Source organism: Patella vulgata, chromosome 5 (assembly GCF_932274485.2).
Source record: "Patella vulgata chromosome 5, xgPatVulg1.2, whole genome shotgun sequence".
In the NCBI taxonomy this organism is placed as follows: domain Eukaryota; kingdom Metazoa; phylum Mollusca; class Gastropoda; family Patellidae; genus Patella; species Patella vulgata.
This window is the reverse complement of record NC_065883.2, coordinates 4,302,157-4,320,701: the sequence shown is the minus strand read 5'-3', so window position 1 is coordinate 4,320,701 and position 18,545 is coordinate 4,302,157. Positions and strand designations below refer to the sequence as shown.

The 18,545-nt window shown below is 36.6% G+C and overlaps 1 protein-coding gene across 1 annotated transcript; it reads right to left on the bottom strand.

Annotated features, from left to right (window-relative positions):
* Positions 1 to 517: 517 nt before the first annotated feature.
* On the bottom strand, positions 518 to 16,752 carry LOC126822604 (multiple epidermal growth factor-like domains protein 6). Its single transcript, XM_056101448.1, has 7 exons — positions 16,627 to 16,752; positions 9,468 to 9,626; positions 8,229 to 8,468; positions 6,110 to 6,526; positions 4,976 to 5,224; positions 4,663 to 4,762; positions 518 to 1,702 (listed from the first exon to the last, which is right to left on the bottom strand). Exons 1-5 carry the CDS (start codon positions 16,700 to 16,702, stop codon positions 5,184 to 5,186), a joined length of 933 nt encoding a protein of 310 aa, XP_055957423.1. The 5' UTR covers positions 16,703 to 16,752; the 3' UTR covers positions 518 to 1,702; positions 4,663 to 4,762; positions 4,976 to 5,183.
* Positions 16,753 to 18,545: the final 1,793 nt, after the last annotated feature.

Here is an 18,545-nt window from a genome sequence, read left to right as displayed (position 1 = left end):
TTTGTGTGACATCACGTATTGGGGCGGGGGGGGGGATAATAAAATCACGGTGTTATGGGATTCTTTTAACACGTTTAACACTATCGGCTAAATACTTATGAGCATTAGATCGCTTCTTGGACTTCTTCAACGTAAATGTATTGTGAATTTCAAACCCGAATTAAAATTGATATATTTACACCATTATTGATGTTGTTATCTTACGGTGAAAATGAACAATTTAACATCAGTGTGCGAAGTCGTTTTCTCGATGGCCTTTTGTAATATTGCGCCTTGATAAACGAGGCAACTGTATACCAATGTGGACTGGACTAATTAGGCACAAATCCATTCTATTTGAACTGCTGAAGTTTTTCGTCAAACATAACCGATTCGAAATTACAAGAATAATTTAAAAAATATATTTGTTTGTGCCAAATTTAGTTCATATTACCAATAATGCTTTGAGTATTCAGACGACAAATGATTGAGGAAAATATATATGTAACATTAAGCAGGTGAAATACATAAGAACGTTATAAAATATAATTTATTTCGAAGGTAAAATACACAAGAACAATATCAAATATTCAAAAGGTAATAAACACAGAAAAGCTATAAAATATTTGTTATTTCTACATAGGAAAGCTATAAAATATATGTAATTTATACACAGGAAAGGTCAAATACACAAGAAAATATCAAATATTTAAAGATACTTTCCCCGCAAAAGTATTTATCGGGTGGTTATTTCCAATAAAAGTATACCAATTTGGGTATATATGGCAAATATACTCGATTCCTTGAAAAACATCCATGGAGCAGGCACAGGGCAAAAATGAGAGGGTGTCACGAATTGACAGTCTGACGATTAAGGGCTGTCTGCTCAAGTGACGTCAAAGGTTGCACGCGAAGAATGTCTGATCTCTCAGCGTTAAGGACCGCTTGATGTATATGTTGATAAACTTAATGGTGATCAGACTAGGAAAAAATGAGAGACTTAAACGTACAACAGTTTCTGAGATTAAAGCCACGGCGTGGGAAGTGGATAATCCGAGAATTTAATTAGGCTTCGATATTTATGATAAATGGACAGCCATAAAAGACAACATCGTCTTTTATACTATGAAATTTCCGCTGTCTTCGCAACCGTTGCTTTGTACCGCGACAGTCAAGTCACGTGACACAAACATGACTTCTTTTAATAGATTTGGATAGCTTGGGGTATTTCCTTGCTAATACAATGTTTTGAGAAGGATTTGAAGAACAATTTTGATAGATTAATTAGTTTGAATATGTTTTAGTCCAAATATATGATCACATCACCCAGTTTGTGCGCGGAAAGGTATATTTCAAAGATAAAATACACAGGAAACTTATAAAATATTTGGAAAGTAAAATACATAAGAAAGTTATAAAGGGCAAAATAAACAAGGACGTTATTAAATATTTGTTATTTGGAAGGTAAAAAAAATACAAAAAAAAAATATAACATGAAAACAAAAAATTGTATTAAAATCGGGAATTTTCTTTCTTGGGTGAGAGCAATTTCAATATCCTCCCACTCATAACGTCGTTGGACCAGTGATTAAATATTAAAGCATGTAGGCTGCTGAACAAAGAAGTATCATTATTAAATTGAGTTGTTATATAGCGGAACAAGAATCCGCGCCACTCTTAGGAGTTGTGCCACCTTTGGAGCCTGTGTTGCCACCATTAGAACCTAAAAAAGAATATTGTTTGTTTGCAGTTATGTACATAAGGGTTAAAATGTTATATTACAATTTAGAATATTTTATTATTTTACACATTTGCATACTATACATTAAACATTCTGAACCCAAAGCAAGTTTCGACCCGATTTTCATCAAAATCGTATAAAAATATTGTGATCTCCAGAGGGTTGTTCCACAAAATGATATGAAATGATAAGTGTTTTAAAATCCTACTGTTCTGCTCCTACTGGGCTAATGAAGACGGGTGGGTCGGTTCACAAGCTACCAATGCGATTTGTTTTTACTATTATGGGCAATTATTCATAAAGTTACGGTCTGATACGTGCCAATCCCTCAAAGATCTTTGGGATATAAACATAATTTTAAATTTCATTAACATCTGATAATTGTGACCACACACAAATGTGAATGGATTGAAGGACGTGGGCCAATGCATGATACGTTCACCTTTTACAACACTTCCTAACTAAACACAGCTTCATGTCAACAGATCCTTTTGACATTTGTAAATCCTGACAAGGATAGTCCTTCGAGTGTACGAAAAACGAGGTCCCGTGTACACATTGGCGCGGACGTAAAAAAGAATCCCTTGGCATTTGGAATTCGATATAAGAGTATGAGCACAATTTTTATCATAGCACACCACATGGTGTATGCCACACTCATAGCACACCACATGGTGTATGCCCAGCTCATTAGTCCAGTCGGAGCAGGACGTTAAACCCCCATTTCATTTTCAAAATGTTAATAGGTCATCCAAAGACACCCACACAAGTTTATACTACCGAATAGCTTTCAATTAATGACAGCCGATTGGCACATATATTGTACTAGCGAGAAGTATTTGCTTCTTGACCAGAAACGCATAACAGTTGGTCAGCAAACTCGGGTGCAAAATATCAACTAATGTATATGTGCGTTCCTGGGCCCTGTTTCACACAAACTTAAACAAAAATCACTAAAATAGATTTTAACTAAAATCAAAATGAAATTTTAAATTTTATGCGTTTCACCAAGATCGATTATAACGTAAAATGCAATTTTAATAGATTTTAGTTAAAATTGCTTGCGTCCGCGCAGTGCACAACTCCGGCGAGGGCACTTAGGGTGTAAGCATGAACGCTTCGAAACTGAAAACTGTTGCCAGGTTGAACTAACGGTTACAATACCAATGGGGAGAGTTTCATACGTCGTGGTTATGTTTGCACAAGGTCAGACTGTCGTAGAGAGATGAAATAAATGCGTTTATTGCGTATTATTCGTTTGAAATGTATCGGTGGATTGACCTCGAACTTGCATGTCGCTTTCGTGACCTTGGCATTTGATTTACTCGCAGGCTTCAATGGAAATAATGCGTATCGATAAACTAAATCGCTTGAATTTCCGCCTAGACACACCGGGTGCTGTAGACGCGAACATGTTTTTCCAACCTCGTGGGTTTTCTCCGGGTCCTCCGGTTTCCTCCCACTGCTAAAGACCCCTACGCGCAAGCGAATTATGTAAATAAAATTAAACTATACGTTAGTCCCGAAATGACCTAGTTTGTGTCGAGTGGACGTTAAACCCCATTTCTCTCTCTCTCTCTCGCGCTTGAATTTCGTAGTTTTATGGTATTTTGGTAACAGAAACTATTGAGAATTGACACAAACATGTGATATTTCTGACCCAAACGACTAATCTAGACTGTAAAATATTGTCGAATTGTAAAAGTATTTAACAACTTTTAACTAATACACCCAATAGTCAATGTTCCGATGCCTAAATTTGAAATGTCTGCCCCATGGACCCTTTCAATAATACTTTGAAATGCCAAAGTGCCACACTCCTTACTGAATAATGCCTATTTATCCTATCTAAATTAAAATGATTTTTCCCCAATATAAAATACTCTTGGCTTCTATATAAAACTTCTCTAATTTACGCTGTGTAATTAACGAAAGCATTTATTAAGAAATAATAATAAATTTATGATATTAAAATTTAATTTCAAATAGGCCTATACAAGTTTTCAATAAAAACATTTGAGATTATTGATTTACCTTTTTATAAATCATCATAACCCCAAAACCATATGAGTAAATACTTTGCATATGGCATGTCTAGTATTATAGGTCCGTAGGCCTTCTAATACCAAGAAATTGGCAATTTTGAACCATTGTAAGACCACACGAAGATTTATTTTTATAGATAAGAGTACTGTTCTTTCCATGAGATTAGATATGAAGTGGGTTCACATTTTTTAGTTTTTTTGGGGTTTTTTTATCTATTAATTATTTGAAAATTGTATAATTTACACTTGAATCATATGGTATTAGATACAATAGTAACAAAGAGTTTTGTTTATTGGGGTTTTGGGTGTTTTTTGTTTTTGTTATTGGGGTTTTAATTGGGGCACCATCTAATTACTTAAATTGCCTTAAAATAACATAAACGGTTGGGCCCGGGTCTTTGGCAATATTATCATTATTCCAAATATATCTATATGTCGCACTAGATCTAAAACGTAGCTCTAGTCAATGATTTTAAATTAGGAGAGGGTGACGGTTAAAATTGTCCCTAAAATAGTTTTGTGAAACGCCACTAATTTAAGTTAAGATAAAAATTTTAACTTCAAATATTATTTTAGTGTTTTTTTTATCTAAAATGCTTAAAATCGTTTTGTGAAACGGATCTATCTTAAGTTAGGATGGAATTTTAGTTTAAGAAGATTTAAGTTTTCGTGAAACAGGGCCCTGGTCGAAATGTATCTTGACCTGCAAGACTAAGTACTTATGGGTTGGAGTTAAAGTAAAGATAATAATACCATAAAATCTGTTGATCAGGACATAAGTTGACATAACTCATGTTGTATTTATGTAACTTTGATTTTCCGACCCGAATATCAATCTCTTTAAAAGTAATATCACATAAAAGAGCACATTATAAATAATCATAAATTTCTACATACTGGTGAGTTGCCACTGCCCGTAGGTACATTGGTAGTCATCATCATTTATATACCTTTCACCAGTTTTATAACATCGTTGTTCTGTATAACAATAATCGTCCTATAATAGAAGTCGAAATTAATAGATGTCGTCAAGGTTTAAATTGAGGTTTTCCTTACTCCCGTGTTATGTTCATTCACTTTTTAATTCCCTTTGTTTCATTCCAATAAGGTTTGTTATATTAAGAAATCTAGAGACATTTGGATATGTGCATTGTATACAGACTGATGATATCAGAATGTGGGTGGGGATTATGAAGACATGAATACTTACAAACATCTTACATTTCACGCTCTCGCCATCCATCGAACAGCTCATGCATTCAGAATTCATGATAACCACTGTTAACTGTCGACTGAAGAGTTTTCCATCATTGGACACAGCTATCCTGTAGCTTGGTACTGTTGTGTCTACAACGGGAACTCCTGTTGATCGTTTTTGTCTATTAGCAGGTAGTGGACACGTCACTTCACCAATACTTTCAACAACTGGAGCATTTGTTATCTCTGCTTCTGCGTTTGACTATTAAATACAAAACAGTTATAAATATCTGCGTCTAGTAATCAACCATTTAGTTGCTGGTGAACACACTAAATGTTAGCAGGGGTGGTCAGAACGGGTCGTTTACAACTCGATAGTGTTAGCAATGATTGTGTTTACATTCATGGTGAGGTTACTAGTTTAAGTTGTAATTATGGATAATAAATGGTCATGTGACGGCTTTTTTGGAGCTGTTACTTGACCCATCGTTGCTACAAAAGGCGGCGTGTTTAGTTTTGATTTGACTAGAACTTAATACTTTAAGAAAATTTTAATACATTAGTATTATGTTTATGGTTCCTGACATTCATAAAACACCATGATTTAAAACTCATGTACCACTATTTGTCGTGTATTTTGTACACGGTGAACAGTCCATATGCTGATTACACTATTTTGCTTTATTAGACTATTTTGCCTATACCGTTTTTTTAGGACTTCGAATTTTGTCTAATGGTTTGGATTGTTCGTACTTGGTTTTATTTTATTTTTAACAAGGGACTCGAAGAACGAGGCTAGACATATTCCACAAGTCATGTCAAACGGTGACGGTATATTAATATCTGGAGAGATGCGAATTAAATACTATGTAGACTAGAAAATAACCAGACGATAGAGATTGTCATTCGACAGAGACTTCTGGCGTATTTCGCCGAACATAACTGATTTGAAATTAGAGTAAGAACGGAAACGATTGAATGCAATTTATATACATTCATATTACATTATTATATGCGTTGTGAACTTGTGACCCATTTGTGTCAATTTCTGCATCCCAAATATTAGCGATTTAGCTCCTTTAAGCACAGCTGCTCAATTAGACAACATTATGTTTTTACTTCAGCATGAATCTGGAATATAACTTACCCTTGGTGCAACTATCTTCACGCGCATTATTACAATCGCCATCTGCTATTCGACATCCACCGGAAGTACAACTAGAACATGTCTGTAAGCACAGCCCATTGGATCCCCAATATCCATCCATACAGCCAATCAAACAAACGCCATCTACTTGTCGACATGTACCATTACAGGTAGAACATGATTCTTCACACACATCACCGTAGTAACCGTCTTCACATCCAAAACATCGCCCCGTCCTGTCATCACATTTACCATCCTTACAGTGGCTACTACAAGTAGACTGGCATTTTTTACCATAGTGATCACCATGACAACCGTGAGAACACGATCCTCCTACCTTATCACATGTGTTGTTCAGACAGGATGTTGGACATCGTATGTTACAGTTGCTACCATAGAAACCATCTGGACAGTTATCTAAAGTTGATAGAGATACCTATTAGACACACACGCATTTAGTAATAGTTATTAGCACACTTTCCGAGGTGTATCGGTGAATATCAGGACAGTTTTGGTCGAGGGGCCCAGCCGAGGCGGCCCCCGACCAAAACTGTCCTGATATTCACCGATACACCGACTAAAGGTGCTAATACGTTACTTACATCACATTTCTATCGAGTATTGTGAAGCAAAATGTGAAAAATAGTATTTATTATCGAGTCGTTTCAACCGAAAAGTGACAAATACTTTCTGCTTTTTCATTTATCCCTTTCTGAGCCTCACGTTACATGGGGATCACGTGGCTAAGTGGGTAAGACGCTAGCTCGCTAGCCTGGAGGTCGGGTGTTCGATCCCTGCATTGGCCGAGAAAGTTCATCCAGATTTTCCGGCGTGGTTCTCCCTTGTCAGTGATGCAGGACGGAGGGGCTGACAAGGAAAGCTGTCTAGTCGTTCGGATGGGACGAAAAACCGAGGTCCTGTGTACACATTGGCGTGCACGTAAAAGATCCCTTGGCAGTTGGAATTCGATATAAGAGTAGGCCGTAGTGCCGCTGTCCGGGCAAAATTTCTCTCATAGGAGCAGAACAGTAGGACGTTCAACCCCATTTCATTTCATTTCTCACGTTACATTTCATGGTAGAATGATTTCGCAGTGGAGAGACGACCTGAGTAGTATTTACACGTGCGTCTTGCTATGATACTCTGAGCGTAAAACAATCACGTGTTTGTTTAGACCACATCATCAAAACAACTTATCTATGGCGTAGAGGACTGCGATATTATTAAATGTAGTGTAAAGGAAATGCGAAACGTGGGTCATTCCTGGTGAAAGTATGTATCGGCGGATGGCTCTTCCGTTGAAATTTATTTGTAATAAAGTTTATGACTTTCTAGGCGGTTTTTTTCATCCTGCTTATTTTCATCACAATTAATTAAAAAAATTATTCAATATTCTAATTTATATATTTTGCATATTAATATAAATCAAACCAAATTATGAAATAGATGCCAATTGATATGTATAATAATTGATTTTTGTAATATGTTATGTTAATTTAATGTCATTGTATATGTTTTTGAACTGCCATGTAGTTCCCCCCGGTTTGTTTTGTTACTATGATTTTGACTAGTTGTTTCATGTACATTACCCTTGTGGATTGTATAGAGCCATCGTTATCAATTGCGATCTTTGTCGGACTAAACGTCCGCTACTTATTGCTTGATAGGTATCTAAAACAGTATAAAAGTATCCGTGTATCAGAAATGAACAGTACTCTTTCTGTATATTTCTGATACACGGATACTCTTAAGCATGTATTGAAAATAAACAGGACAGTTGTATCAAAGGTTGCCAGTGGCAACGATTAGAAGTGGGATGTAATATATATTATAGACATACCAATTAATCAAACATAGCTTTGTAGGGAGCAGCTTTGCAATAAAGTTTATTTTTCTTAAAATGGCATGCTACATCAGCTAAATCAGCCTAATACTGGTCTTTATTTTGACTTCAATTTTCCCCTGGTCCTGCAGTTTCCTCCCACTGTTAAAGATTTCTACGCGAAAGCTACCTCTCTATCTCACGCCATTAAATCATCATAATAGGCCATGCAATAAGACGATCTTGAACAGTAAAATTGATTCCCCCCCCCAAAAAAACCAAACAAAAAAACTTTACCTGCAAATACTTGAACCTCACAGATGTCCAATCTTGCATCAGTGCGTTTAACAGATATAAAAATATATCTAGCGGATAATGATGGTATTGCTGGATGATTACACCTCTCTATGGTGTATACAGAATCTGTTGTTGATGCTCTACCTTTATAACAAGGTGTAGCTGCTGTAAATCCTGCTTTATCACACTGACCAATAGAACTTATTCTCATCTCAAATCCGTCTAGCAGAATATTTCGACCTATTTGAACAGACGAGATAGTTGACTGAATTGAATACAAATGAGGTTTAACGACCTACTGTTGTTCTGTTCCGACGCTAATGAGGGACATTTTGCGCTACGGCCGGCTCTTATATCGAATTACACCTACCAAGGGTAATTTTGCGTGCACGCCGATGTTTACATGGGACCTCGGTTTTTCGTCCCAACCGAACGACTATACGTTGTCCCTTGGTGGGCCCTTGACCCTGCACTACTGACAAGGGGCAACCCGATGAACATTTTAGGTCAACATAGGGATCGAATACAGGAGCTCAAGGTTAGCGATCTAACCTTTTATCCTCTCGCCCACTGAGCCACCGCGACTTCCGAGATCGTTGGCACTTAAATCTGTGCTAAAAACATGCGATTACTATTATAGAAAGTGTAGGGGGGCCACACTACACACAAGACAAAACCGACAAGACACACATTCTGACAAGATACAAACTACATATACACATCGCAATAAATAAACAGCAGGGTCATTCCATGTGAAGTGGACCAACTTTCGGAAAGTTGGGAACATGAACCCCTCCAAAAATTTATAAAAAATATATGTTTTAGTATATGGCCTTAAGCTAACACATCCAAAATTTACTTCTCTAGGTCAAAAATTCGCTGAGATATAGCCATTTGAAATTAGGGTGCTGAAACGGATCATAAATTCAGTTAAAATTTCGGATTTGTTAGTTTAAGACGATATAATATAACATATATTTTTTATAAATTTTTGGGAGGGGTTCATATCCCCACCGTTGGTCCAGTTGATATGGAATGAATGACCCAGCAAATATCAAATCAAGTGAATGGAACCGGGGCCAGTCATAAGAGTCCACTGCGCTGTACAGTCTTGGGCTTGTAATTGATATACAAGCTTCACTGAAAATGAAAACAAATATGTTTTACAAGAATGACGGTGGTTGTCTCTTGAATGGCGACACATTCGGGGTACCTAAAATTATATTTGAGTTTACATACCATCCTGTATTGGTTTTGATATTTTAACGGTGTTGATATGAAACTCCTGTCCTAAATCTATACACCACCACGCTGTTAATCCAGCCCAACTTGAAGTATTTACACCCAGATTAATCGTACTCTGTCGTGTTGGTTTATTAATAGCAACATTGATGGTACCTGGAAACAAGAAACAGTACATACTTAAAGAGAGAGAGGGCAGTGTGGGGGTGGGGCCTAACGTCCACTCAACACAAACTAGGTCATTTCTGGACTTACATATGGGTCAGCTGTAGGGGTCGTTATCAGTGTGTTACATAGTGGCAGATGTAATAGATAGTTATCGTGCCATCTTGACACTTGAAAGCAAAATAGATTAAAATATCTTTATGTCCGCTATTGACATCCATGGTTGTTCAGATTGCACACATTAGTCATTACCATAATATAAACTTATAGCTGGCCTGTGTTATGTAATGTCCTATGTCTTGTAAAGCAATCTGTACTGAACGTTTAAACTGGTATATGATGCAATATAGCCAGCAGGGGCGTACATAAAGATTTTGTTTGAGAGGTGTTTAGCAAAAATGCGACCGACTGATGCACATGTCCCTAATACAAGTGACGCAGTCAGGGGCCGAGCACCACAGATAATAGTTTTCTAGGGGCCAGTAGCTGATCTGGAAGCTGGGAATATGGGGTGGGGTGGGGCGGTTCCAAATCTAGGGCGCCATCCAGAATCACACCCCCACAATGAATGTCAACAAAATACTGGCTATACTATAACACTGGGCGTCCCAGTAGAACATACATCCTATTGCCTATATACATGTAGTTGTTCGCCGATCGCTATCTCGTCGGAAAGCATAAAGTTGACATAAAGTTTATGTCATATATGATGATTGTTATTGATTTTGTTATTAAATTTAGGGGCAGTGGCTATAACACTGAGCAACCTGAGAAAAGTTTGAAAAATTGAATCGATATCCAGGCATTTGAGGTCATTGCTGGGAGCAAATTCTTGTGAACAAGAGAACCAGAAATAGGACAAGCACTGGTCTATTTGACATGGAATATTAATTGTATCTTGACTTAAGTTGTATCTTGACTTATAGTTCAAGAATGGGTCTCATGTAGTAAAGTAATATGAGCATGCTAATTTATTCATTAAAGATACATTATTCATGAGCTAAATCTGCCTATTACAGGTCTTTCTTTATGCCTTAAATGTTATATAAATTATTAATTAGACATTTATAAACATGACAAGACCATTATAATCAACTTTCTAGACCATCGGTTGCTTTGATTTTCAACGGATTTAAAAACGATTGGCTGTTATTGGTTAATTTAACCAGCGGCTTTATTGGGATATAAAGGTATGTTTTAAGTTTCATCAAAATCGGATAAAAATTGTGACCTCTAGAGGGTCCACAACCTTCGTATTACACACTTCTACACAATTTGCATACAAAGAGCGGCCATTTTGTCGGGCAGTTTTATTTCGATTTTCCCAAAATACGACTTAATCCTCATTTTGGTGGAATGGTGATGTATTTAAACGGTTTTTAAAATCGGAAAAAAATTGTGACCTCTAGAGAATCTGCAAGCTAAAAATGCGATTTTTCGAACGATCAGAGGCCATAATCTAGGAAGTTAAGGTCGGGTATCCGCGATTATCAAAAGGAACCAAGATCTTAGTGTGTAATGGTGATATTCACACGTTTTTTTAAATCGGATAAAAATTATGATCTCTACAGGGACCACAAGCTAAAAACGTGATTCTTTGTTCACTCAAAGGCCATAATTCAGGAAGTTACGATCCGATATGCGCGAATATCGACAGGAACCAATATCTTTGGGTTATAACATGTATTTCAAGTTTCATCGAAATTGGATCAAAATTGTGACCTCTAGAGGGTCCACAACCAAGATTTACTAGATGTTAACACTATTTGCGTACGAGGGGCGGCCATTTTGTCCAGCAGTTTTGGCCCGATTTTCATGAAATTTGAAGTCAACAAACATATTGGGGTATCGGTGATATATTCGAATGTTTTTTTTTAAATCGAATAATAATTGTGACCTCTAGAGGGACCACAAGCTAAAAACGCGATCGATTTTTCGTACAATCAGAGGCCATAATTCAGGAAGTTACGATCTGATTTGCGCGAATATTGAAAGGAACCGAGATCTTTAAGGTAATAACCTTGCATTTCAAGTTTCATCAAAATTGGATCAAAATTTTGGCCTCTACAGGGTCCACAACTTTGATATACCAGATGTTTACACAATTTGCGTACGAGGGGCGGCCATTTTGTCTGGCAATTTTGGTCAGATTTTCATGAAACTCAACCTCAGACAAAATTATGGTGTAACGGTGATATATTCGAACGTTTTTTTTTAAATCGGATAATAATTGTGACCTCTAGAGCGACCACAAGCTAAAAACGCGATTTTAAGTAAAATCAGGGGCCATAATTCGGGAAGTTACTATTCGGTATGCACGAAAATAGACAGGAACCAAGATATTCGGGTTGTAAACAAGCATTTTAAATTTCATCAAAATCAGATGACAATTGTGACCTCCAGAGGGTCCACAACCCTGATACACAATATTTTGACACTATTTGCGAACGAGTGGCGGCCATTTTGTTCGTCAGTTTGGGTCCGATTTTTTTACTAAATTCGAACTCAACCATCCTTAGGGTGTAATGGTGATGTATTCAAACGTTTTTTTTAAATCGGATAAAAATTGTGACCTCTATGGGGTCCACAAGCTAAAAACGCGATTTTTCGTACATCAGGGGCCATAATTCAGGAAGTTATGGTCCGATATGCGCAAATATCGAAAGGAACCGAGATCTGTGGGTAATTATAAACATATATTTCAAGTATAAACCAAATCGGATAAAAATTGTGACCCCTACGGCTACAGTGTTCACAAGCTAAAAACGTGATTTTTCGTAGAATCAGGGGCCATAATCCATGAAGTTACTTTCCGATACATGCCAATATCGAAAGGAACCGAGATCTTGGGGAGATAAACCTACATTTCAAGTTTCGTTGAAATCGGATAAGAATTGTGACCTGTATAGTGGACGGACGGACTTCCGGACGTCCAGAGGTCCGGACGAATGGACGGACAGAGGCGACGACAATATACGTCCACATGAAAATGTGGGCGTATAAAAATAGATAATCGAGATTTTAACAACGACAATCGAGGCTCCACTATTTTTTAAACAATATTTTTATTTATTAAATCTGAATTTGGATTGGGGATCAGGCTATGCATATGCGCAACCCCTCTCTCTGATTTAGATACTTGTACACATTATAAATATTTACATATAATTACATAAAATATAGAGCATATATGATACATCATGGATAATATAGCGACTTGGATGATTATACAGAGTGCAGAGTTTGGAATGACTTAAGAGTTGTTTATGGAGATTCAAATCTTTTTGATAAGAGAATAAATTGTTGGACTTCTTCAAAAATGAGTGTGTTTATCTCAGGACTTAATTTTGTTGAACCATACATCAGACAACTGATTGTTTTATGATTATGTTGAAGGTTATGGATTGTCTGTTTTCTTGCAACTGAATATAAGTGACATACGATTAAGTAGTGTTCGGGATCTTCGAATTTGTGATCACAGAGGCAAGCAGGGCTATCATCGACGTGTCTGAGGAATTTATGGCCTTGTAGGTTCGAGCAGCATAATCTTAGTTTACAGTGGATTATTTGTAAATTTCGTATCCCTGTATAGTAATATGATGGCACGATGGTATCTAATTTATTTATTTAGTGAATTTCCAAAGATAGCAAGGGATCGAGAGTTTCTAATTTCAACGTTAAGTTTGTTTCATTCTCGTATACTGGCAGGGATGAAGGACTCGGAGAAAATTTCGGTTCTGCATCTGGTTTACTTTAGTTTATCTTTGTTTCTAATGGTATAATTGATCAGAGAGATATGATGACACGAGGTTGTTAATAATTTTATACATTAATTTTAATTTATGATGTCGACGTCTTTCCGAGAGTGGAACAAACCCAGTCTCGTTATAGATTAAGGCATGGCTAGTACCTCTTACCGCCCCACAGATAGTGCGCAGTGCATCTAATTGTAGGCATTCTAGTTTGTTAGCTAAATAATCACTGCACCCATCCCAGATAATATCGACATAATCAAATTGTGGAAGGATATAAGAAGAGTATATTTTCTATTTAATCGATATGTTAGAGAACGGAGGCAATTTACTAGTTTGGATACTTTGCTTACAATGCTATCTATATAATTATTCCATTTACAGTTAGTTTGAAAGATTAGACCTAGATGTTTATATTCATATTATACTTCTTTGATTTGTACCTGGTTCATAAATAATGGTGGGTTAACTATGTGGGGTTTAGTAGTAATAGTCAGTGTCTCTGTTTTTAGGGGGTTAAAAGTTACCAGCCATGTCTCATCGTTTATGGTAGCAGCACAAACTTCGGGGTCTTCAATTTTTAAGTATAAAGAGGTATCATCAGCAAATAATCTAATGTTTGAATTTATATTGTTCCCAATATCATTTATGTATATTAAGAATAAAAGAGGCCCTAGTACAGATCCCTGCGGAACACCAACAGCTGTGCTTCTGGGGTCCGAGGAGGTACCACTGATGGTTACACATTGTTGTCTATTTTTTAAATAATCTACGAACCAGAGCAGTACATCTCCTGGAACTCCCACAGCATCCAGCTTGTGACAGAGTCCGGCATGCCAAACCCTGTCAAAGGCCTTGCTGATACCACAGAAGACTATTCTAGTATATTGATGTTGGTCGATGGCGCGACAGAAGAAGTGTGTTAGGTCGATTAGTTGAAATATGGTAGAATCACCAGGAAGAAGGCCACTCTGGACAGGTGTTAGTATTGAGTTATCTCTAAAGATTATCTCTAAAGAAGTTAAAGACATGTTTGTGGATGATTTTTTCAAACATGTTGACTATTATACTTAAGAGGGAGATTGGTCTATAATTACTACAATCGTTTGGAGAGCATTTTTTGAATATAGCGACCCCGTTTGCAAATTTCCAAATGTTTGGTACAATGTGTAGATCTAATGATAGTTTAAAAGGTTGGTAAAGTGGATGATTAATTTCGTTAAAGGTGTATTTTAGAATTTTCGTGTTTATTTCGTCGGGTCCTGAGGCTTTTGTAGTATCTAGGCTTTCTATTATGTCTTTAACTTCCTCTGGATTTGGTACAATCTTATCGATGCTGTTAGGGTTCATAACAAGCAGTGGTAGAGATTTATTAGTATTATCTAGCTGTGATTGTTTGATAAATAATGAGTTTAAAGCCATTTGCTTTTTCGGATTGAGTAAACAAAGTGTTACCATTGACTGTTAATGGCGGAGGTTCGTTTGTAGAAGCAGCGTGTGTTTTACATGTAGTATATGAATGATTAAGTTTCTTTCCTGTTTCACTAATTTGGTTGTCTATTTTGTCAAAGTAATCATTTTTGCTTTTTCTAATTAAGTCTATGTAGTCATTTCTAATTTTCCTAAAATTTTGCCAATCTATTTTTCTTCTTTTTCATGCGTCTTATTGCGCCACAAACTGCACGCAGCGATCCTTCTACGTCATACTTCGAGATTATGATCACTGCCCCAGTTAGACTCCATTTAAAACGCTCACGTGATCATTTTGGGGCGGGACTTGTCGACGGGACTACTGCCTTGTGTACACAACAGAGTAAAAATAACCCGATGAAGCACATGTATTATGTAAACACGTGTCATTGGCAAAATCTCAACTTCTGCCACTACGTTAAAAGCGGTATAGAATATGTGCTAGTGGTTAATATTGCAATACATTCTTTGTCATTGTAAACTGTCTTTAGTGTTTCAATCTGTTTATCTTTCAAAACAAGGTTAGATACTCCTAAATTTGTCTTCACAAACAAAACCGCCTCTGTGAAATTATGTTTCATGGGCGCCGCCATATTTAATAATTAGGACTATTTTGTGATTCGGCTTTGATTAGTTTGACATCTTTCATACACACAGCGGCTTAATAAACATATTTAATTTCATTTAATATGACAATAGAAGAGAAATAAATACTAAAAGCATACTCAGTATTTTCCACTAAAATCGTCGATGTAGGAATTAAAATGTCGGGTAATTAGCTTAGGGTCTGTTCTCAGGCGGAGCTAGCTGTAGACAGGCAGCCTAAGTTTGGGATGATTGCGCCATTCATCCAGGGTTTATCATGTTGCCTAATTGTCACTATTTTGCATGGTATATTTGCTTTTGCTATAATGATCAATGAGCTTGTAAATTGGACACACGCTGCTTCTATATTTGAACTATTGATAAGATTGTACCATTTAGTTGCTATAACGTCCCTTTTTATGCCCCCAAGGTCTGCGTGTTCGTAATTCCATACCGTTCGCTTGAAGCTGTGTTGTTTTTGTACGTTAAATGCCAATTCTCCAAACAGCCCTAACTTAGCTTAGAATGAAGTAATTTGACTGAAATTTTTTCAACATATTCTCTTTTCCTTTTCTAGTTTCTAACTATTATAGCGAGAACAGTCAGCTCTTCATCTAAATCTTACATAAAGCATCCAATCTGATTAAAATATAGATCTTTATTTCGTTTCTTTTGTTTTTATACTTTCGATGGCCTCTATTAATTATAGTAAAGACATGTAAAACGAAATTTTGAACTATAAAAAACGAAACGAAATAGGATCTGTGTTTTAATCAAATTGTAAAGCATCTCTCGGTGAAATATTTTGAAGAAAAATAAAAAAAGACCCCAGTAATAAACAAAATTAAATGTGTATTGAACTTACCAAATATAGAAATGACTTGACAGAACAAGACAATGTGTTTTGAACTTACCAAATATAGAGGTAACTTGACTTGGCAGAACTAGATAAGGTGTTCTGAACTTACCAAATATGGAGTTAGCTTGACTAAACAGAACATGAAAAAATTTAATGTGTGTTGAACTTGCCAAATATAGAGCAAACTTGAGTTGACAGAACAAGAAAAGCGTGTATTGAACTTGCCAAATATAGAGTTAACTTGACTTGACAGAAGGTGTTTTGAACTTATCAAATATAGAGGTAACTTGATTTGACAGAACAAGAAAAGGTGTTTTGAACTTACCAAATATGGAGCTAACTTGACTTGACAGAACAATAAACATCAACAATTTATCTGCAGTTATCATTTTATAACACATTATTATTAAATCTATGGTAATAATAACATTATATACTGAGCTATGACCTGTAACTGACGTTGATAGAAAGAATTACTAGCTTTTTATTACAGCATTATATTGACATAGCTACAGGGGCGTAAATGTGGGGGTGGTTGGGTGGGTGATACCCCCCCCCCCCCCAGCGAAGAAAAGTAGTCGGTCGCAAAATGAGTGCTGTCGGTCTAAAAAATTATGCATCGGCGACTAAATGAATTAATGACGTGATCGAATAGCGTATTTGCGTCAATCTGTACGCCTAAATTGCATACGTCAAGCTCCTCAGGCAAAACTATAGTATAAAATAAACTTGTCAACTTGTTTTTCAATCTTATTCTGTTGTGCGATGTTGCCATGTTGGTCTAAGAAATGTTTTCCCCCAGGGAGAAAAATAGTCGGTCTCAAAATAAGTGTTCACTGTTCACTAAATGAATTATTGAGGTAAACAAAAAACCTTTAAATAACCATGTCATGTTTGAAAAAAAATGTTTTTTGCTCTTATTCTGTTATGAGTATGTTGGTATAAGAAATTAAGAGAGCTTGTTACAAAGATTTTTATACTTTAAAATATATTCTTGATTGTCATACGAATAATATTAGTCGAACAGTTGATAAGAAGTTACCGGAAGCATAGTTTTATCTTTTGGATTGGTAAAAGAAATGGTAAGTTGTTTTGAGAAATACGTAAAAATATCTTTAAATTATGAAATGTTAAGGCAATCTATTGAACTTAAGAATTTTTATTTGTTGCATATTCAATCCCAGTAGAAATATTAAATCGTATTTACTCATGTTATAAGTGTTTTCTGACCATCAGAATTCTGCAAACTCGCACTAGCGGTGCTCGACTCCTGGCTGCATCACTATCGTATTAGGGGCATGTGCATCAGTCGGTCGCATTTTATGGGGAGTGGATGACCGAATGGTTAGCACGTGCGCGCTGTATCATAAAGCCTGTCATTGAGTCAACTGGCGTGGTTTCGAATCCCTGGTTGTACGTGACAAGGAGAAGGGTCGCCTGTCCAACCTCGTGGGTTTTCTCCGGTTCCCCCCACTGCTAAAAGACCCCTACGGGCATGCGAATTATTGAAATAAAATTAAACCATATATTAGTCCCGAAATGATCTAGTTTGTGTCGAGTGGACGTTAAACCCCATCTCTCTCTCTCTCTCTCTCTGTCGGTCGCACTTTTGCTAAACACCCCCCCCCCCCTCCCCCAAACAAAATCGTTATGTACACCCCTACCTAGCTATAACTTAAAACTCGGGAGCTTGGTACAAACAATTACCAGTTTTATACGGAAATATCTGATGACGATACTTAAAATTCGAGTGATAAAAAAGTAAGAGTTAGCGGCAACTAATTATTTACATCCGTACAATTAGATCGCAATGCTGATTAGTTAAAAGAAAAATTGCGTAGACCATAATTTTAACATTACAAGATCCTGTGAGACTGCATCCTGTTTCCTGTTTTCGATTTCAGATACGATTGTGTGTTATAAACCAAACTGAGAGAAAGAGAGAGAGACAGAGGGAGGCGGGGCGTCTCCGGCTCATCTGGTTTCCTCCAACAGCCAACGACCCCCTACTCGCAAGCGAATGATTGAAATAAAGTTGAACCATTTGTTAGTCCCGGAATGACCCAGTTTGTGTTGAGTAGACCTTAAACGCCATTTTTTTTCTCTCTCTCTCTGATATTTAAGCTGTTTTTAGAAAAAAATTTAAAATAGTATGTGTTAATGCCAGATTAGCATAAAGTGCTAAAGTTTCTGTGGGTGAATGGTTAACGCGTGCACGTTTGATCATAAGGTCTGTCATTGAGT

What these genes read in the sequence shown, in the direction of transcription:
- LOC126822604 (XM_056101448.1), bottom strand. Translation starts at nt 16,702, where the DNA reads ATGTGTTATAAAATGATAACTGCAGATAAATTGTTGATGTTTATTGTT. An exon ending in TCAAGTTAGCTCCATATTTG is followed by an intron (nt 9,627 to 16,626) that starts GTAAGTTCAAAA and finishes TCTTGTTTCCAG; the next exon opens with GTACCATCAATGTTGCTATT. An exon ending in TGAAGATAGTTGCACCAAGG is followed by an intron (nt 5,225 to 6,109) that starts GTAAGTTATATT and finishes TGTATTTAATAG; the next exon opens with TCAAACGCAGAAGCAGAGAT.